This window comes from Rhinoraja longicauda, chromosome 6 (genome assembly GCF_053455715.1).
Source record: "Rhinoraja longicauda isolate Sanriku21f chromosome 6, sRhiLon1.1, whole genome shotgun sequence".
NCBI lineage: Eukaryota > Metazoa > Chordata > Chondrichthyes > Rajiformes > Arhynchobatidae > Rhinoraja > Rhinoraja longicauda.
In genome coordinates this window covers 67,651,807-67,674,918 of record NC_135958.1, presented here as the reverse complement: position 1 = coordinate 67,674,918, position 23,112 = coordinate 67,651,807, and the positions used below count along the sequence as shown (strand labels likewise).

The window sequence follows — 23,112 nt, the reverse complement described above, 5'->3', positions numbered from 1 at the left end:
GAGGCACATTAGACGACAGACTAGCACCACCACACACCGATCCTCTGGGGCAAGCCAAGTGTGAGGATTCTAGACTTCCCTGCCACAGTGTGACCTGCTTGTGTTAATGCCCTCTTCACACTGACCCTGCAACAAGGATGGACCTGGCGGCATGTGAATGAAGACCCGGTGGGCCGCCCATGGCCACGAGAGGCCTGATTCACCGCTGTGACGTAGGTCCCTGCGGCCGGGCCGCAGCTGCAGGGGAAAGCTCAGAGGCTCCAAAGACCGGAGAGTTGAGGAGGGAGCCACTGGCAGCGACGGACGTGAGGAGTGGGCCGGTGGGGGAGGTACTGAGATATTACCTCCAGCGCCTTCACGGTCGGCTGCAGGAGGCACCCCTCGGGACATGGAGGTGGTCGGACGAGGAGAGGGACGTCAGGTCGCGGGCCTGCAGTAGCCTGGAGGGTAAGCCCATCGCTCATGGCCATGGGCTTACCTGCATTGGGGGCGCTCCAGTACTAACCTTCTGGACTGGACTTTTACTTCGTAAACGGCACCAGAATATGGCGACTGTGCATTTGTGGGTTGTGCAGAAGGATTTCAATGTGCTGTGCATACGCGTCAATAAAGAAAGAACCATTGTACTGCAAAACGTAAAGAACGTGACAATACCAAACAGTCTGGACGAGCTCCCCAAAACTCCCAGCCTGTGTGGAAGATGCATTCGGAGTAATCTATGCAGCCTGTGTGTGAGAGGGTTGAAGCTAAGGCAAAGGCATTACACTGTAGTACATTAACACACACATATTCAACATGGGTATCAGGACTTTCTTTTCTGCATCATTAGCAGAGCTATCGGTGTTCATTCGGAGAGATTAAAACAGGAGAAAAGAATATCATTTAAAATAGACCATTTATTGAAAGCCATTAATTTTCCATGGATATTGGCTGCTTCAATGCATGTTGCAATTATTGATTTATCAAATATGTTCTATATAACTAAAATATAAAATTTTCAGTGTTTTTGAATAGATGTTAAAAGCACGTAGATTTTGCACTCCCGTGCATGACACGTGCCCTTGCCCAAGTCCACACACTGCATGCAGTGCAGTGCAGCCTGCAACGCATGACCTTGCGACTGGCGCTGCTGCAGAGTTCACGGTGCTCCTGTTTCCCCATAACCGGGGAAAAGGTAGAGAATGGGTCATGTGAGGGCGCAATCTACATTCTCCACATCACAATCAATACCAGCTGCAGTGAATAAATCCTTTAAGGCACCCAAAGGCATACAGTACTTCAATTGAGCATCTACGTTAAAACAATACTGGCACTTAAAAATGCACCATTATTACTTCCATTATTTCAGGTGGAGCAACTAACGTCCAGAAAGCAGCAATCACACGAGTTACAGTGTTTACAGATTATTCCAAGATAAAATGAGTCAACTGGAGAAGGACCAATCTCACGGGATGGGGAGAGATCTGGCCCAAATTGAATCAAAAATCAAAGAAAAACTGCAGATTCTGAAAATCTAAAATAAAAAAGACCTGAAAATGCTGGGCATGTTCTTCACTCCCAGAAACAAAGGGAAAACAGGCTGAGCTAATTCAGATGGATGTGATCATTCACAGTTGAGTGAAAGCATGATGCAGCCATTCACTTGCACTTTTCCCAACCTAGTGTACTGCAATGTTCACAATGTGGCCTCCTCTGTACTGGGGAAATCAAATGCAGATTGGGTGACTTTCATAAGTTCATATGTGATAGGAGCAGAATTAGGCCATTCGACCTATCATGGCTGATCTATCTCTCCCTCCTAACCCCATTCGCCTGCCTTCTCCAATTAACCCATGACACCTGCACTAATCAAGAATATCTCTGCCTTAAAAATATCCATTGACTTGGCCTCCACAGCCGTCTGTGGCAACGAATTCCACAGATTCACCATAGTTTTGCACAATGCCTGTGCCCAGTTCCTGAGTTTGTAGGTCCGGATCGTGTAGGTCCGGAGGCCCAGGTGCCACCTAATGGAGGTTGCATAGCAACCTGCCTCCCGGCCTGGGCAGTCGCCATTGGTGGAGCGGGAGCATGCAGCCGCTGGCTGGGTGAGGTCACGTGGGACGCGGGGTGGTGATGTCACCTTGTCCCTTATTTGGAAGTGAGATAGTTGGCACCCCTACTGTAGCCTGACATGGTGGGCATGTCTTTCTGCTCTGCATTTTATACTCTGACATTCTTTCATTGATGTTCTCACTCTCCAGCTGCTCCCTTTCACCCACTGATCAGATAACCCGTTTACAGTTTATCTCCAGGATTGTCATCATGGTTTCAACTGATCAGAGATATTCCCGTCCCCTGCAGTCTTTCTGGAGGGGATGGTTCAACCGCAGTTTAGGTGCATTCCCAAGAGGGAGAAGTGAAAATTAAAGTTTCCATGACCGAGAAGAGAGACAGCAAAACAGAACACAGCATATAGACAATAGACAATAGACAATAGGTGCAGGAGTAGGCCATTCAGCCCTTCGAGCCAGCACCGCCATTCAATGCGATCATGGCTGATCACTATCAATCAGTACCCCGTTCCTGCCTTCTCCCCATACCCCCTCACTCCGCTATCCTTAAGAGCTCTATCCAGCTCTCTCTTGAAAGCATCCAACGAACTGGCCTCCACTGCCTTCTGAGGCAGAGAATTCCACACCTTCACCACCCTCTGACTGAAAAAGTTCTTCCTCATCTCCGTTCTAAATGGCCTACCCCTTATTCTCAAACTGTGGCCCCTTGTTCTGGACTCCCCCAACATTGGGAACATGTTATCTGCCTCTAATGTGTCCAATCCCCTAATTATCTTATATGTTTCAATAAGATCCCCCCTCATCCTTCTAAATTCCAGTGTATACAAGCCCAATCGCTCCAGCCTTTCAACATACGACAGTCCCGCCATTCCGGGAATTAATCTAGTGAACCTACGCTGCACGCCCTCCATAGCAAGAATATCCTTCCTCAAATTTGGAGACCAAAACTGCACACAGTACTCCAGGTGCGGTCTCACCAGGGCCCGGTACAACTGTAGAAGGACCTCTTTGCTCCTATACTCAACTCCTCTTGTTACGAAGGCCAACATTCCATTGGCTTTCTTCACTGCCTGCTGAACCTGCATGCTTCCTTTCATTGACTGATGCACTAGGACAGAGGTCACGTTGTTGCACAAAGATGAGCGGGGTTGGTTATAAAATGTTCAAAGGAGAAGTAAGAAAAGGAAATGAGAGGATAGAAAGGAAAGGCTGGCAGGAATCATAAAAGGTCTAATCCAAAAATATTCTACATGGGAAAAGTATGAGGGGAGAGGTGGGGCTAATCAGAGACTCCAAAGGAAATCTAGTCATGGAGGCACGTTCTGCAGGATTCATTTAGACTTGAGTTAATTCAGGCTGGGTTTGTACTTTATAAATATACTATTAATACATCTTTTTGCTGCTCTGTGTGTGCAGCTGTTTAGTTTAGAGATACAGCGCGGAAACAGGCCCTTTGGCCTACTGAGTCCGCACTGACCAGCGATCCCCACACATTAACACTATCCTACACACACTAGGGACAATTTACACTTATACCAAGCCAATTAACTTACATATCTGTACGTCTTTGGTCTGTGGGAGGAAACTGAAGATCTCGGAGAAAACCCACGAAGGTCACGGGGAGGACGTACAAACTCCGTACAGACAGCGCCCGCAGTCAAGAACGAACCTGGGTTGCAGGCGCTGTAAGGCCCTCAAACCTACTGCCCACACCGTTTCTCAGACTTACTTCTGGCTTTGTTACAATTACCCCAAGACGAAAACTCAGTGTAAGGTGTAAAGTTAAGGCATCTCTGCGTTCTCAAGTCCCGCTGAGGGAGATTCTCATTTTAAAGCCGGGATGGAGAGTTAAAAAAAACATTAGCAAATGGTCACCTCATCTAAGCTTGGTCTCGCCGATATAAAGTAGTCACATGTGAAAGGTATGGGATTAAAATACATCAGTATATAAAAGCAATGTGTTTCAAACCCCAACATGAAGCATTTGGACAGTAAAAGCATCATCTGGACACTCTCCTGTAAGAGTAGGGTATCTGGGAGGACAGCCATGATGTGAGATGTCTCAGGAAAATGTTCCCTAAACTTCGCCAAGATTCAACAGAAGTAAAAATATAGCAAATTATACCAATTAGTAACAGTCTTCCCTCATCCAAGAGAGAGCTTGATAGAGCTCTTAAGGATAGCAGAGTCAGCGGGTATGGGGAGAAGGCAGGAACGGGGTACTGATTGAGAATGATCAGCCATGATCACATTGAATGGTGGTGCTGGCTCGAAGGGCCGAATGGCCTACTCCTGCACCTATTGTCCATTGTCTAAAGAGCACATTACTGATCAAGGTTCACCACAATTAAATATTTCCTCACTGGCACAGTGGGAAATGACGCAACCCACCCAGAAAGCCAGTTCCCAGTGTTTCCGGTCAAAATGCAGTGAGCAGTGGAAGGCCATGTGGTAATGTCCTGCTCGATGGCATTAACAGCCTTGCTAACGTCTAGGCTCACTCGAAAATTATGCCTGCATAGTTCATATAACCGAGAAAGTACGTGTGGCATGACCCCAGTAAGAATCAATTCCCAAAACAAGACATAACAAGGCTACTGAAGCATGGCAAGTAGTGTCAGCACTGTGTGTGAAGCCTTGCCCAATACAAAACGAGGGGTTCAATGGAAGGAAAACCATTCAGCCCCCTGAACATCATTGCCATTTATTTAGATCAGGGGTGATCTGCATTTCCTTGACCTACCTTGTTTCTGCGACCCTTAATAAGGGTATGCATTCAGTAGCTCCAGTGCTGCTTCTACAAACCAGGCGAGTGAGAGCCAGGAGCCTGCAAGAGGACTGGTATCAATACAGAGGGGGTGGCAGCCCATCCACAACTCTGCAGCCAAGAGTTATGGTAGAGCGTACACCCTGAGGCAGCCCTCATGGCTTGGGACCAGGGGTGGGACAGTTTCAAGTTCTTTCCACCCATCGTCTATCAACTGTTGAGGGGATGACCGCCGAGTAATGCGGGACATAACCTGTTTCTCTCTTGCTGCTTTGCGGTAATACTTCAGGGCCAGGGATCAGATAAGGCAGGTTTGTGGATTACTATGTGGATGGCTGGATGGTCTGATCAATGGCTGGTGAATCCTTCGATCTCTCAGAGCTGCAGTACGTGAGCACCTCTGGAAGGTGTGGTGATGTAAAACACTGGAGTCCCGCTGTATTTGTCCTGTTAAGGAGAGGTAGGAGATTATAATCTGCCACGGATTAATTGGTCAGATGCATTCAAGTTGTCAAATTACAAATCAATCGGACAGAGGATATTGAAGTGACTGGGGCACCACATCACTCCATCCATCCTCACACAACTGGACATCACTACACACCAACACTCCCCCTCCCCCACTTCATGTAACAGGGGTACCACCCACCCCATGTAAATGGAGGACCACCTCTTTTCACCTTCAGAAGGCCCTCTCTGACCACTGCCCCATTTGGACTGACTATCACCTACAAGGAGACTGGGAAGTTGGATGTTAAGCTGTTGACCCTAGAGAACATCGAGGAATGACGTAGGTTGGTGAATTGAGCCTCCCCGATGTACTACACGAAATACAATCATCTTGTATTTCATCTCGGGATCCAAGATGGAGTTTGTCCAACAGGTCATGAGGCCTGTCTCCAGAGAACAGGGGAAAAGCATACCCCACATCAGCTTCATCCTGAAGGCTACCTCTGTGTCAGAGATTCCATGGCAGGGCAGAAACTGACATCTAATGAAGCCTAAGGAATCTCTGTGATGGGCCACTGTTAGATTGATCGATAATCCGACTGCAATGGTCAGCAACAGTGCCAACTAATATGCGCAACACATCCAGACCCACTACGCTATGACAAATGAATCTCATCCAACAAAACGCCAACCATTTTCCATCCTGGGAACATTATTTTACCCTCTGTGCCCATATCTCCTTGGGGAGTGAATTCAAGACTCCACCGTCCCACGTGAAATCCTTCTGATTTCAAACCCACATTGTTGAGTTTTTAATCCAAATTGGTCCTGGATTTCCACTTAAACTGCTATCAAATTCATTTGTGTGCGCACAGTTGGGGGCAGCAAGTAGAGCTGCTACCTTCGTGAAGTCTGTATGCGCTCCCTGTGACTGCATGGGTTTACTCAAAGTGCTCCTACGGTTTCCTCCCGCATCCCAGAGAATTGCAGGTATGTAGGCTAATTGGCCTCTATAAATTGCCCCAAGTGTATAGGGAGTAGATGAGAACATGGGATAACATAGAACAAGTGTGAAAGGGTGATGGATGGTCACCGTAGACTCGGTGGGCCTAGCGACCGGTTTCCCTGCTGTATCTTTGAACTGTAGGAAGGGAAAAGTAACTGTGGCATGTATGCCCTGAGTGCTCTCTCCCTCTGCCTCTCCCCCTATTACCTTAATTCGCTGCTTTGTTTTCTCCACAGCTGTAGCTTCCAATAAGGTAACCGTACAACCTCCGAAGCCTCCTCCGGTCATCCGACTGCCGTAGACGCCCTCACCATCCATTGCTATGGCAACCAACTCGTCCAGCTCCCGGCAACTGACATTATAATCATCTCTGTGAAAGTAAAGAACGTAGAGAGGTGTTATCTTGAATATCTAACCTAATCTTCCATCAATATTACATCCTGCCCAAAAGGTATGAAGTTCCAAGATAAGGTGTCAAAGTCTCGCATCAACCCCAATTCTGTGTTTGTTAACATCTAACTCACAAACACCCATCAACTCTCCTTCGATTCATTTTGCTGTAAATCTACATTAAGGCATGATTTATAGTGGCCACTTAACAAACCCATACCCGAACACGTGGAGAATGTCCACACGTTGACGGGGAGAACACACATAGCCCAAACAGAGCCAGCATTGGAGCCACGAGGCAGCAGCACTGCTTGCTGCACCACCAGATCATTCAAACCCTCACTTCTCTGCATTTGTAACTGGTCCCACTTCTGATGAAAGGCCAACCTTGTTTCACCCTCCATTTCAGCTGCCTAACCTGCTGGATTATTTCACGTTCTGTTTTTGTTTCCAAGAAATATTCCATATAGAATATTACTTTTTCTAAAATTAATGATTCCGGCCACCTGAGCATCTTTCATTGTTTAGACAGAGCGCTATCATCTGTTTTAACACCGCAGTACAAACCGGCTACACCGTGGCATCAGGGGCAGGATTGGGGAGTGTAGGTCTATCTAGGATTTGTAAAAATGTTTCAAAATGATATATCTGCATCATTAACTATTTCTCTTTTCACAGATGCTGCCTGACCTTGTGAGCGTTTCCATTATTTTCTGTTTTCATTTTATCTTTAGAAATACACTGACAGCATCAAGTGGAAAGAATCTCACAGAACAAAGTATTTGGGGCTGTGTCTCATTTCCTATCAGTGCTTGTAATTCTAAATAATGCTCTGACATCTCAGCTCTGACATAATGACTGTGCAAGATTGCAAAATGAATGAATTCCAATTCGAGCTGATTATCTGTTCTGGCCATAGAGGAAGCAAACTACCATCTTGTCCTCCCTGCAGACGACAATCTCCCACCGTTTCACACACCCCGAGGTACCTCAGTGAATTGTGGCTCTGCACCATCAGTTTCCCGAACTCCCGGTAATTCCTGGATTTCAGGGCTTCAGTCGCCTCGGTGGTCCGTTTGATTTCACTGATCACGTGATGGGCCCTGCGGTACACCTCGGCATCCAGAGAAGCCTTCGCAGCTGATGGGGGGGAGGGAGAAGGCAAGGGGAGGATGGTAAAGGGAAAGGCAGAAAGAAGTGGGCAGAGGAAGGGGGTGGAAGGAAGGGCAAGGGGGGGGGATGAAGGGAGGCAGAGGAAAAAGATGCAGAAGGAGGGGGAGTGAAGTAAGAGGGTAGAGGGATGAGCACAAAGAAAAAACAGAGAGAGAGTGGGAGAGACAGAGGGGGAGGAAGGAGATGGAGGAGTGTAAGAGAGTGGGGATGTGAGGTGGAAATAAAGGTGTGTGGCGGGGGAGAGAAATGGAGTTGCACCATCACATTAAGGAAAGAAACACCTATGATTCTAACAATCTTGTTCCTGAATAATAGTTTATTTTCAAAGTACATGAATATTTATGACATTTAGAATGACTAAATGTTTCCCAAAGTTCCTTCCAAGAGCTCAAAATATTCCAAACTATTTGAAGACGACAGAACATCTGCTTTACCATACACGCTCCCACAAGGAGTAACAAGATACAGTGCTCATTTCCGCTTGGAAACAGAAGCTATTAAGGCAGAGCATTTGAAGACCATGAAGGGCATTGATATTGGACAATCTGTTTACACTACCTACAGTATTGGAGTTGGTTAGCATTCAACACCTATAAGGTCACTACAAAAACCACAACAAAATATTAACTGGCCATTTATTTCTTCTGCTGAATGTGGGATATTTTTGTTTGCCATATTTGTTCAGAAAACAAATCAAATTGCAGATTCAGAGTGGATTCAGTGGCTCTGATGCAGTTTAGGACATCTTAAGCAATTGAAGCAAAAACAGATATGTTGGAAATCAGTCATTGTCGACTTAAAACGTTAGCTATGTTTCCCTCTCTACAGATGCCGCCTGACCTTGTGATTATTCCAGCACCAGCTGTTTTTAGCATTAAGGACATGAAAATGCTGTAGGCAAGTGGTGGTTCCCTTCTGCTCTATTTTTCAGGCCAATATTTCCAAACGTTCTTTAATAACGTTCACGTTAGCAAGAACATCTTTGCAACAAGTAGCTATTAGCAGAGCAATGTCAGCTCTAAGCATTGTGATGGCAGCTGGTGACAGCGTTCCCCTGAGTACATGGTCCTCAGATGTGAACTGTGGTGAGCAAGGGAAAGAGTTTGCTTTACCTTAAATGTATTAGTTAATGGAAGGTGATGCGAGTCCAGCTGGAATGAGTTGAATATGGCTAGAAGCGGTTGGATTAGATTTCTATGTGGAAGGTGTAGAAAGAAACAAGAAGAATCGCAGAAACAAAATTTAGCTTCCCGTTGAACCCTGATACAGCACGAGAATCTGTTCCTAATTCATATAAGACATCGGAACAGAATTAGGCCATTTGGCCCATCGAGTCTACTTCACTATTAAATCATGGCAAATCTATTTTTCCTCTCAAAACCATTCTTCTACATTCTCCCTGTAACCTTCGAAGGGACTCTTGAGTCTTGAGACTTACAATCCCGTGTACTGCATCTGACCGCGACAAGGACCAGCATGAAATGCAAATCGAATCCTTCTACTTTGTCTTGGCTTTATTTAAACTTTTTATAAAGTATACCTTCAGCCAGTTGTCAGAGTGTCTCTAATGTGTGAATTCTGCACAATGGCTTTGCACCAAGGCAATACTTAACCAAATGTAGGATCGAGCTGTTGTGGTAAAACCTAAAGTCAAAGGGAAGATAGGTTGGAGCCGTACCTCACACAAAGGAAGATGAATGTGGTTGTTGGAAGGCAATGCTCCCAGGCCCAGGACAGCACTGCAGGAGTTCCTCAGGCTGTTCCAGTTCCAAACATCATCTTCAGTTGCTTCAGTTACCTTCCTTCCAGCATAAGGCCAGAAGTGGGAATGCTCGCTGACTGCATAATGCTCACTTCCATTCGCAATTTCTCAGTAAATGAAGCAGCCCATGCCTGCCTGCAGTGAGACCTAGACAATGTTCAGGCATGGGCTGATGAGCGACCAGTCACACTCATTCCACAGAAATGTCAGGTCATTATCATTTCCGACAAGAATCTAACCTCCTGCCCTTGACATTTTAAACCGCAATCATTTCTATTTTGTGTTCACCCACCATCATTGCCCTGGGGGATTCACAAGAAATGTAACCAGAAATTCCACAGGGCCAGCAACACCAACACTGGCTATGAGAGGAGGCTGATATCCTGCAGGGAGTTTCTCCCTTCCACCCTGGAGCCTTTCCGCCATCAGCAATGAATGTAGCTCCAACGACTCAAAGCTTGGCGCCATCGTAAAGCACCAGGTTGAATGGCACCTCATATATCACCCTAAACATGCCACAGTGGCTGACGTGTACCGTCTACAAAACACATTGCAGTTGCTTGCCTGGGCTTTTCAACAGCACCTTCAAAACTAGCAGAGAAGTAGGTGTGTAGATTCACCATCGTCTGCAGGTTCCCCTCCAAACTGCACACTCCTGACACTCGCTCACAACAACAATGTGGGAGCACCTTTGCCAGAAGACATGCAACCTTCACCAGAGGATGACTCAACACATCCCACCTGAAGACCATTCAGGATAAGTAATAAACCCTGAATGACCAAAAACCAAATTAAAATTAAATGCCTGAAGATAGACACAAAATGATGGAGTAACGCAGCGGGTCAGGCAGCATCTCTGGAGGAAAGGGATAGGTGACGTTTCAGGTCAAGAAGAAGGGTCTGAAAAAGGGTCTCGACCCCGAAACGTCACCTTTTCCTTTTTTTCCCAGAGATGCTGCCCGACCCACTGAGTTACTCCAGCATTTTGTGTATGGGGAGAAAGCAGGAACGGGGTACTGATTGAGAATGATCAGCCATGATCACATTGAATGGCGGTGCTGGCTCGAAGGGCCGAATGGCCTACTCCTGCACCTATTGTCTATTGTGTCTATCTTGGGTGTAAACCGGCATCCGTAGTTCCATCCTACAACCTTTTATGCCTGAAATGGATGGTGAACCTTTAGAATACTCCTTTCTAGAGTGCAGTGGAGATTCGATCATTAAGTTAATTCAAAGCAGAATCAATGGCTTTCTGGATATTAAAGGAATCGAGGGACAGGGCAGGATATTGAGGTAAAATTTTGACCATTAAGTTGTTAAATAAAGCAGGGTCAAAGTTGACTGGTCTCCTGCCCCTACTTATTAGGTTATGTTCTTGTGTTCATTAATTTGTACCAAGTCCTGGTCCGGTGAAGTGAACAGTAACCTGTAACTCAAGACCATTCAGCTCCCACTGGAGACCCTTTTACGAGCTCTGACCTGGCTAGGAGCAGAGAACAGGTACTGTTGAGGAATGAGCAGCACAACCGGAGGGAAACTGCCGGAACTAGATTTTAACTTGGACAATATTGGAAACAAAAATTCATTTCCAGGCTGGGGGTACGCCTGGCATGACCAGCTATTGATGCCCTTGAGGTAACGGTGGGCTGCTGCTGCATTTGGGTAACAAACCCTTGCTTAGGCCCTACAGTAAGAAAGGAAATATGTCCATTTCCAAGTCAGCTGGGATACCTCCTAGAGGGGAACCTGCAGGTGGTGGTGTTCCCGTGCACCGTTCCATCTTGGAGGCAGAGCTTGCAGGTTTAAGAAGTGGCACTAAAGCAACGGAATAAGTAACCACAGTTCATTTTGCAGATGGTACACACTTACAGACACGCAGCGACAGCAAGCTGGTGGTAGAGGGAGTGAATGTGAAGGGCAGTGGCCAGGGGGTGACAATCAAACAGACTACTTTATCCTGGTTAGTTTGCATCTGTGTTTTTGCATCAGTTCAGGCTGCACCTTTGCTCACTTCACTTATCTCGCCTGAGATCCATCCTGTGGAATGCATCACACCCATCCTTTAGACATCTTTCTCCGTATTGTACATGCCGGCCTTCATAACCTTCACTCACCTTCCAATTCAGCCATTGAAACATCGCGTAGACTTTCCTTCCCAAGCGCCTTGGCAGCCTCCAAACATTGCTGACGTCGGGCTGGGTACTCGCTGCCCGTCAGTTGGTGGCGTACGTTGGAGTTTGTGATGAGGATCACCAGGCTGGGGTCACTGATGGGCACAGGGGTCACTTGCAAAGACCTTGAGTTAGAAAAGCATTTGCTCAAACACAAACTTACAAACTGGGCAAACTTTGTCCTTGGAAAATAATGGCAATCTTTGTAAAATAATACCTATCTGTGTTTTGCTCACCTGCAGTCGATCAGCAAGGCATGGCCAGCTATTCCCATCACCGAGATAAACTGGTCCATGATTCCACAGGGCACAGAGGCAAATGTATGCTCTGCTTTCTGACAGGCCAGGGCCTTCTCCACTAAATCCCCATCATCTGATGGTCAGAAATTTAAAATGCTGTCAGGGCTCAAAGTTATAGAGCATGGAAACAGGCCCTTCCGCACATCCGTCCATGCCGACCAAGATGTCAACTAAGCTTGTCTCATTTGCCCATATTCCTCTGAACATTTGCTATCCACGTACCTGTCCAAGTTGATATACTACCTTCCTCAAATACCTCCTCTGCAGCGAGTTCTATAAAGAAACCCCCCTCTGAGTGAAAAAGTTGCCCCTTAGGTTCCTATTATAGCTATCTCCTCTCACCGTAAGCTTATGTCCTCTGGTTCTTGATTACTCTATTCTGGGTAAAAGATGGTGCGGGTTAGGTTCTGTACCAGCTATACCACGATGAGTGCTTCTTCTGGTATATAGACAAAGCTATCCTTTCTATTCCTATTATGTATGGTAGTGTACAATTACCACATGACATCCCAATGAGTCATCCCAATGACTCCCATTTATCATACCCATCCTTCAAACTCCACATTAGAGTTTAGATTGATGTTTCTTGAAAGGGCCAACAAGCAACAAGCTCTATACTTTCCTTGGATAGTGATAAGGCTTCATTTATTAGCATCCTCAGAAACTCTGAGCACCAGGCATCAGAGGGCAGGCTTCATTTAAAATTAAATTTTAAAAAGGAATATGCTGTAAACACTCAGCAGGTCAGGCAAGATCCATGGAGAGAGAAATAACGTTAATTCTTCAGGCTGAACACCTTTCAACAAAACTGGGAAAAGAGAAAACCATATTAATTTGTGCGACAAAGAAGTCAGGGCAGGAATGGATAGGACAATGATGGATTCCCATCATGGTCTGGTTTGGCTCAGCCACCAAGCACGACATCCGGAGGCTGCAACGGATCGTTCGCACAGCTGAGAAGGTTGTTGGCTGCAACCTTCCCCGCCATTGACGAACTGTACACTGCAAGGGTCAGGAAGCGAGCGAGCAAGATCATCTCTGACCCCTCTCATGCTGGCCACAAAATCTTTGAAGCACTTCCCTCCGGATGGCAACTCCGGACTGTCAAAGCAGCCACAACCAGACATAAAAACAGCTTTTTTTCCACAAGTAGTAGTTCTACTCAATAACCAAAGTCTGTAGTCTCTTTTTTGCTCTGGTTTATTTTCACCCACATGTTTAGACTGTAATGTTGTATCCTTATTGTTTTGATATGGTTATGCTTTATTCTTAATTGTTAACTGTATGTTTGTGTTGTCATTTGCGAGCTGTGCACCAAGGCACATTCCTTGTATATGCACATACTTGGCTAATAAACTTATTCATTCATTCATTCATTCATTCAAAGGGAATGTGTACGATGGGATGAAGCCAGGGTGATGGAGATTGTATGTTTTATGGAGTCATCTTGTGGATGGAATAATGAGGGAGGTCAGTAGAGAGAGAGAGAGACAAATCAAAAGGAATGAGATGAAGCTGTAATATGCGTATCAGCATTACTGCTGTTAACAGTGAAGGGCAAGGAGGTAGGAGTAAGGAACCCTGGATGACGAGAAATTGAGGCTCTGGTCAGGATAAACAAGGCATGGGTCAGATATAGGGCAGTTGGGATCAGGAGTATTTTTGAAGGAATATAGGGATTTAGCAGCACATTTTAGGGAATCAGGAGGGCAAAGATAGCTCTGGCAGATAAGATTAAGGAGAATCCAAATAGATTTTATACATACATTAAGGGAATAAATGTGACCAGAGAGAGAACCAAGCCCCTCAGAAATCACAACCAGCGTGCCATTTTTGAATTGTGCTTTTATAATTTCATTTTTAAGGACCAGGACAGTGCTGACAAGACCAGCTGTTTATTGCCTGTTCTTAATTACCCCAGAGGAAATTGTACGATATTTCAAAGAACAATAATGAGACAACAATATAGGATGGGTCTGGAGTTGCATAGCCCAAACCAGGAAAGGATGGCAGATTTCCTCCTGAGGGACATGAATGAACCCGAACGGTTTTTTGAACAACCTCGTAGTATTTGTGGTCATTGTCCTTCATGACTGTTTAAATTCCAGATTTATTAACCAAATTTAAATTCCATCTGCCAACGTTGGATTTGAATTGGGGTCTCTGGATTATTGGTTTGGTAATTTAACTGCTGCACCACCACTGTACCCCAACAACGGTGAGCCCATGGATGAGCACTTTTAAACAAATGCAGTCAGAAGGAGCAATGCAGGACTGAAAACACTGGTTACACAGTAACCACACACTGACCACACACCACTTCAAAAAATTGAAATTAATTTAACAATTTGTCCTGGTGGGTTTTGGAACATCTGAACTCTCAGCTAATTGTCAGTCCTGGGATCATTAGCACTTGTGACCTTCAAATACCCATGACCTTTATCCACCAGGAAACCACATGATCCATAGTAAAGATAGACACAAAATGCTGGAGTAACTCAGCGAGTCGGGCAACATCTCTGGAGAAAAGGAATAACATCTCTGGAGAAAAGGGTAGAGACTGTGAGTTCAGAGTCTGATGAAGGGTACCAACCCGAAACATCGTTTATTCCTTTTTCTCCAGAGAAGCAGCCTGATCTGCTGAGTTACTCCAGCATTTCATGTCAATCTTCGGTATAAACCAGCATCTGCAGTTCCTTCCTACACACTGATCCATAGCAAAATTAGCTCTGATGTTGGAAACTTTTTAGATTAGTCATATCTGATCAGGAAGTTCAATGAGGAAGATGTGTGTTGAAATACTCCCATCAGTTAAACTCAATAAATGACTGAGAGGGAAACAGTGGTCCTGGGAGTACTTCATCTCTTGAAATAAAGGAGGCAATGTGGTTATGGTGGAGTCCCAACATTTACAGAACTGCTGCATATGCTCTGCTTACCTGGACAGATCTGTTGTAGGAAGGTGTAGATGGCCACTTCCAAGGATGCTGAACTGGACAGCCCTCCGCCTAATGGGACGTTACTTGCTGTTACTGCTTTGAAGCCAGGGAGTGGGCCTGCTACATAGATACAACAGAGCACGTTCACAATGATGAGAGGACAAAGGAAAATGCAAAAACAAAACAATCAAAAACAAAACTTGTTAGACATCTAATGGCACTTTTGATATATCTTAAAACTAACACTGAATTTAGAAACAATATAAAGCACTATGTAAAAGGGGAAGAGAAAGTCTATACTTTATAGAAGACTGCAAAAAACAAGCCATTAGTGCAAAAATGTAATTAAAGAATAACAGGTTCATAGTAGTGCAAGAGGTGGACTGTGGTGTTCCTTGTCAAGATAAGATTAGGGTTGTGCAGGTTGGTTCAAGAACCTGATTGTCAGCTAAATATAGTTGCAAAATGTTGGAACAACTAAGCAAGTCAGGCAGCATTTCTGACTGCAGAATCTCTCCAGCATTTTGTGTTTATCTTCAGTGTAAATCAGCATCTAAAGTTCCTTCCTATTCAAGAACCTGATAGTTGTACGAAGGTAGCTGTTCCTGAACCTGGTCATGTGGAACTTCAGAACTGTGTACCTCAGGCCCGATGGTGGCAATGAAACGAGGACATGGCCTGGATGGTGGAAATCGTTGATGATAGATGCCGTTTTCTTGAGGTAATGGCTCATGTAGATATTTTATATAGAGGAGAGGACTATGCCCATGATGGACCAGGCTGAGTCCACCCGGCGGACTCTGTGGCTCGTGCATTTCTGTGCATTGGAATTGCCATAACAGGCCATGATGCGACCAGTTAGGATACGTTCTGTAGCGCATCTATAGCTGGCTATTAGAGTATTCAGAGACAAACAGAATCTCTTTAAATTTCTAAGAAAGTAGAGGTGCTGGTGCACTTCTTTGTAACTGCATCATCCATGCCACAATGAAATGTTTGACTGACAAGCAGACAGATTCTCTAACATCTGTCAGCAAGAGGCTATGGCAAGTTCTGCAAAAAATGGACACGTTCCTCTCATATGCTCACTCCCACGTGCAGCTTGCATCCAAAACCAGAGCTCCAAGCTACAGGACTGAGTGTTTCACCACAGTGTCCATGCCAATAGACTCTGGTAATAATAGCATCCTCAGAGGTTGAATGCTAAATCATTTGCATTCCTGCTGTCAATGACCCTGAACACTAAAAGGGTCTCGACCCGAAACATCACACATTCCTTCCCTCCTGCCTGACCTGCTGAGTTACTCCAGCATTTTGTGACTAAACATTAAGGCATCAGTTTCTAAATTGTCCCAGACTCCCTCTCCTCTGGAGAACTTTCCACAACCATGTGCACTCTGCTTCTAACTTCCACCCAATGACTACAAACCCTGGTAGTGCCAGCTCTTAACCAAGGAAGCTATTTCTTCCCACCTTGATTCCACTTTTTCTCCTTTAGTCTCTGCCCTTTCCACTCTGTTCCCGTGCCTGTTCCCGTGCAGTGGTTCATGGGACCATTTCAATTTCATCCTTTTGTGTCTGTCAGTTACATCAAGGATGTGCAAACCTACAACCGGATGGCCTGAGGGTTCTGAATACAGGTCAATCCAGCTCTCCTCTTCCACCTGGCAGAACCTGTTCTCATACTTATGAGCTCATTTGACTCAATTTATTCTGCCAGTTAAAAAATACTTGCCTTTGTGAGATAAGTAAAACAATATATTTTTTGCTTTGGTCTTTTCTCCTCCACTTTTTCTGGTACAATGATGATGGTTTTCATGGCTTTTTCTGTTCTTGCCCTGAATTGGGAAAATTGCAACTTGCCTATTTCCATCTTCCCCTCACATTCACATAATCAATCTCAGTGTTTGTTTCTCAATGTAATAACTTATATACAACAGAAGACCACCAATTTACCCACCCAAACAGCCACCTTGATTGCTCTACCCCACTTGCTGTCAAGACTCCATTCCATCTGTCCAGTTTTTCATCTTCAATGCATTTATTCTGACAATGGCATCAATCATTCCCTTGTTTCTGATTTTTTTCCCCTTAATTGATGGTTCCCCATCACTGTAATTGTCAGGGGGATATCAGGAGAGGGAGAATGAGACTTAAATGACTGCATTGAACTGGCAGCAAAATGGCCTCCTGCACCGATGCACAATGCATTCTATGCTCGCTTTGAGCAGAAGGCCAATGGGCGATGACATCCACCCCGTCAGACTCGAGTGTGCCTTTTCCCAGGGTCACTGGTGTACAAGTGAGATCAGCCTCCGTGAAGTGAACCCACGGAGCGCAACTGGCCCAGATGGGGTCCCTGGCTGCTTCATTGGGAACTACGCAGACCAATTAACGGGAGTGTTCGCGGAAATCTTTAATCTCACCCTACTCCATTCTGAGGTATCCACCTGCTTTAAGAAGACCATTCTCAGTCCAGTGCCAAAGGCATCCACCATCATGAAGTGCTTTGAGAGAATGGTTAGGAACACATTAAATACAGCCGACCAAGCAAACCTGATCCACTGCAGTTTGCCTACCACCCCAACAGGTCCACGGCTAATATCAGCTCCCTCGCCCATCACTCATCCCTAGAACACCTGGATAAGAGAGACACCGACGCCACATCATAAGACTACAGCTCTGCTTTCAAGCTCATCTCTGAATTAGTGAAGCTGGAGTCATCTCTGCAACTGGATTCTCAACTTCCTGGACAAACAGATCGCAATCCTTAACACTGGTGCTCCACAGGGATGCGTTCTCAGCTCCTTCTATACTCCTTAGACACTCATGACTGTGCGGTCAAAGACCAATCCAACAAATATCCAGACGATTCTACCATAGTTGGCTGGATATCAAATAATGACGAGACAGAGTACAGAAAGAAGATGGAGAACCTCATAGCCTGGTGCCAAGATAACAACTTCTCCCTCAATGTCAGCAAGGCAAAGGTGATCGACTTCAGGAACCAACGGAATACATCGATGTTGCCGAAGTAGAGATAGTTGAAAGCTTCATGTTCTTAGGAATAAATATCACCAGCAACTTGTCCTGGACCAGGCACCTCGAAGCCATGGCCAAGAAACTACACCATGCCTCTACTTCCTTAGAAGCCTTAGGAGGTTTGGCATGTCCCAAACAACCCTCACCAACTTCTACAGATGAGCTGTAGAAAGCATTTTATCAGGATGCATCACAGCATTGTTTGGGACCAGTCCATTCAAGACCATAATAAATTGCAGAGTTGTGGACGTGGCCCAGACCATCATGCAAACCAAGTTCATTGACTCAATCCATACTTCACTCTGCCTCAGCAAGGACACCAGCACAGTCAAGGACGAGTCTCACCCCAGTAACTCCCTCTTCTCCACTCTCACATCAGCAAGACGTACAGAAATTCGAAAATGCATACCTCCATATTTAGGAACAGTTTATTCCTAGCTGTTAACAGGCAACTAAACCGTCTCTCATCGACTAGAGAGCTCTCCTGTCCCCCCATCTATCTCATTGGAGACCTTTGAACTATCTTTAATCAGATTTTACTGGATTTGATGTTACACTAAATGTTATACCCTTTATCTTGTATCTGTACACTGTGGACAGCCTGAATGTAATCATGTGTTGTCTTTTCACTAACTGGATAGCACGCAGCAAAAAAAGCTTTTCATTATATCTCGGTACGCATGATAATAATAAACTGAACTACACACTGTAGTGATTGTTTCTCAGCCAGTTTGTGATATATTTCAATTACCTTGGGGCATTTCTGTGACCAATTAACTAATCCTTTTCATTGTTTGTCGTTACATTTTATCAATAGAGCGACTGACTGTTGAGTTTATCCAAAGATATGCATTATAAATAAAGTACTTTAAAACCTGAAATGGTTTTCATAAAAGTAATTCATGCAAGTAAACATAAAGTACTGGAGTAACTCGGAGGATCAGGCAGCGTCTTTGGAGAACATAATATGTGACTTTTTGGGTCGGGACCCTCCTTTGTGTCCTTCTGTGCAATGCTGCCAGCTGAGTTACTCCAACACTTGTGCCCTTTTGTGTAAACCAGCATCTGCAGTTCCTTGTTTCTACACAATTAATGTATTTCTTGTATAAAATGGCATTCAATAGCATATGCAGCACTGAATTAGACAATCCAGTTCACCACTTGATACCAGTGCAAAAAAAAAAACTGCAGGAGGAGCTCAGTGGGTTAGGCAGCCTCTGTGGAGGCAGAGGAACATTTTGAGTCATGATCCTGCATCAGAGTGTAGAGGAGAGATGGCGAGAGGGAGGGGTGAGGCAGGGATTGGGAGATCATAGTAGTAACAGCTAAGGTGGGGGAGTTTTCTTTCTTCACAGGATCCTCCTTCAAACACTCATCAACCACACTCACAGATCCATTGACTTCTTTCTCCCTCATTTCTCTCTGTCCCATGTTACCTTACCCAATCTAATCCTTGTGCTATCCAAAATTAAAGTATTGAAATAAACAACTGCAGATGCTGGAAATCTGATATTAAAACGGAAAATGCCTTAAACACTTAGCAGGTCAGAGAGAGACGTAGAGCCAACGTTTCAGATGTTGGGAGAGGAGGCAGCATTGCAGGATTGGGCTGGAGTTTGGTGGGTGTTGTGGCCAGCACCTTAGGGGCTAGTGTCTGGCTGGGGAAGAAAGGACGAAGATGTAGGGAGGTAGTTTGGGTCTTTGCAGGTGTCCCAATTTGCTGGTGTGCAAGAAGTCAAAGTCATACAGCGTGAAAACAGGCCATTCGACCCACCATGCCCATGCCAACCACGGAAAACCCTTCTGTAATAATCGCACCTCTCAGCCCTTAGCACGTAATTTTCTATGCCAATGCAATTTAGGTGTTCATCCAGACATTTATATGTCATAAGCAACTCTGTAGCAACCACTCTCCCAGATACTGGCCATGCTCTGGTAGGGATGGAGGAAAGCCTCATCTAAATCTCTTACCCCTTACCGTAAATCTATATCTGTTTTTTTAATAAAATCAATAACATAACAATGGAAGACATGGCGTTACGCAATCAGATGTTTAAGCACGGGTGTCGCCTTACCTCGGTAATACTGAACAACTCCTTTCACATAATTAGCCCATTTAGGTAACCCAGGAGTTAAAACGTTTCCTTCTGTTGGCACAGGAAATTCCACGCATTTCGGATCATCTGCTTCCTTCGCCAAGGTACATAACGAAATGATTCCATCTGTGGTTACGCAGCCGACCACCAGGGTGACCATTGGGAGAGCCTAAGGGATTAAAGGGTTATCCATCATAATTCCACCTCCAACACCTCACCAACCTCCTGGGGACCTTCGGTTCAGCTTCTGTCCCCCCCATGCCACTCCCTTCCACCCTGCATCATGAGAGGGACCCATTACATTGGTCACATCTGTCTTGCACCAAGGGAAATTAGCAGGTGCAACCAGGGATACAGGGAGAACGTGCAAACTCCACACAGACAGAACGTGCAAACTCCACACAGACAGTGTCCAAGGTCAGCGTTGAATCTGGGTCACTCAAGCTGGGTAAAAGAACCATCAACCGTTGTCAAGTCAAGTCAAGTCAAGTCAAGTCAATTTTATTTGTATAGCACATTTAAAAACAACCCACGTTGACCAAAGTGCTGTACATCTGATTAGGTACTAAGGAAAAAAATGAAACAGTAGCACGCAAACAGTTCACAGCGCCTCCTCAATGAGCATCAAACGCTAGGGAGTAGAAATAGGTTTTGAGCCTGGACTTAAAGGAGTCGATGGAGGGGGCAGTTCTGATGGCGAGAGGGATGCTGTTCCACAGTCTAGGAGCTGCAACCGCAAAAGCGCGGCCACCCCTGAGCTTAAGCCACAGACCGCGGGATAGTGAGTAGCCCCAAGTCGGCCGACCTGAGGGACCTGGAGTTAGAGAGGTCCTATGTCTGTCTCCTGCACTCCTTTCGCACTTTCCTCCTCCTACACTCCTTCTTTCCCCATCCCATGTCCCTGTCTGCCACCCACATATACCACCCCTGGCACTGCCGCTTCGCACCCTCACCGCCTTCCCGCCACCCACATATACCACCCCTGGCACTGCCGCTTCGCACCCTCACCGCCTTCCCGCCACCCCCAACCCCACCTCCCCTTTCCTCCATCATTCCCCGATCACCCCCCCCCCCCGCCATTTTGGTCCCCCCGTCGCTCCCCCCTCCAGTTCCTCGGCGAAGCCCCCTCACCATGGGCAACACGTATCCCTGGTTATAGTCCGTGTGCTCTCCGATGAGGTTGACTCGGCCTGGAGCCGCCACGGCGATCGTCGGCTCGATGCCCGGGTAAGTCTTCCTAAAGATGCACACGGTCTCCTCCAAGAAAGCCCGAGCCTCCGGCGTGTCCCGCGGCTCCGCCTCGATGCTGCAGCCCCCCGGCGCGGCCCGCGGCTCCGCCTCGATGCTGCAGCCCCCCGGCTCCGCCACGATGAAGCTGCAGCCCCCCGGCCCGTCCCGCGGCTCCGCCATGATGCTGCCGCTCGCCGGCCGCAGTTGTCAATCATCACCCTCCCCCCAGCCTAGCCCCGCCCACACGGACAGACCCTCCAGCTCGCTTCTCCCATTGGCCGGGAGGGGCCAACGCCTCGGACTGGCCCTTTGTGACGTCTGCTGGGGGTGACGACGCCGTGAGCAAGTTCACGTCCACTGCCCGTCCCCGCCCCTCACAGGGTGCAGCTGGGGTTGGAACTGCTGCGGTCACACTTAAGATCATAAGTCAAGTCAAGTCAAGTCAATTTTATTTGTATAGCACATTTAAAAACAACCCACGTTGACCAAAGTGCTGTACATCTGATTAGGTTCCAATGGGAAAAAGGGATCGGAGCAGAATTAGGCCGTTCAGCCCATCAAGTCTACGCCCCCATTCAATCATGGCTGATCAATCTCACTCTCCTTACCCCATTGTCCTGCTTTCCCCTATAACCACTGACACCCGTACTAATCAAGAATCTATCTATCTCTGGCTTAAATAGATCCGCTGAATTTGCCTCCACAGCCTTTTGGGGCAAAGAATTCCACAGATTCACCACCCTCTGACTAAAGAAATGCCTCCTCGTCTCCTTCCTAAAAGAACATCCTTTAATTCTGAGGCTATAACCTTTAGTCCTAGACTCTCCCACTCCACATCCACTGTCCAAACTTAACTCTGGCTGTGAATAGCTGGGGTTATATTTAACTCTGACAATGCACAATCGGCAGGAGGTTTGCAGTTAACCTCTAATTGACACTTCAATTTACAGTATACTATTATCTGTGAAAGGATTATGGTTGATACACCTATGCTCTGGTAGATATATATGTGTGTTACTTGATACACCCATGATCTAATTCATTAGTAGGTTACCTGAAACACCCCTGCTCTGATTGTTGAGCGTGTTAGCTGAAACACCCATGATCTGACTGACGGGCATGTTACTTGATGCACCCCAATCATCTTATCGATAGGTGCCCATGACCTGAAACATCATGCTCTGATCAGCCTGTGTATTACCTGAATCATTCATGATCTGATTGATGAGTGCTTTGACAGGTGTTTTGCCTGAAACACTCATGATCTGGTGACTTTAGTTAGTCTCAATAGACAATAGACAATAGACAATAGGTGCAGGAGTAGGCCATTCAGCCCTTCGAGCCAGCACCGCCATTCAATGCGATCATGGCTGATCACTCTCAATCAGTACCCCGTTCCTGCTTTCTCCCCATACCCCCTCACTCCGCTATCCTTAAGAGCTCTATCCAGCTCTCTCTTGAAAGCATCCAACGAACTGGCCTCCACTGCCTTCTGAGGCAGAGAATTCCACACCTTCACCACTCTCTGACTGAAAAAGTTCTTCCTCATCTCCGTTCTAAATGGCCTACCCCTTATTCTTAAACTGTGGCCCCTTGTTCTGGACTCCCCCAACATTGGGAACATGTTTCCTGCCTCTAATGTGTCCAATCCCCTAATTATCTTATATGTTTCAATAAGATCCCCCCTCATCCTTCTAAATTCCAGTGTATACAAGCCCAATCCCTCCAGCCTT

General features: G+C 46.0%; 1 protein-coding gene across 1 annotated transcript; it reads right to left on the bottom strand.

The window, feature by feature from the left end:
• Positions 1-2,964: 2,964 nt before the first annotated feature.
• On the bottom strand, positions 2,965-21,559 carry galk1 (galactokinase 1). Its single transcript, XM_078401586.1, has 8 exons — positions 21,281-21,559; positions 20,129-20,318; positions 15,012-15,131; positions 12,010-12,145; positions 11,717-11,898; positions 7,657-7,807; positions 6,485-6,647; positions 2,965-5,268 (listed from the first exon to the last, which is right to left on the bottom strand). The coding sequence occupies exons 1-8, from the start codon at positions 21,557-21,559 to the stop codon at positions 5,197-5,199; spliced, it is 1,293 nt and encodes a 430-aa protein (XP_078257712.1). The 3' UTR covers positions 2,965-5,196.
• Positions 21,560-23,112: the final 1,553 nt, after the last annotated feature.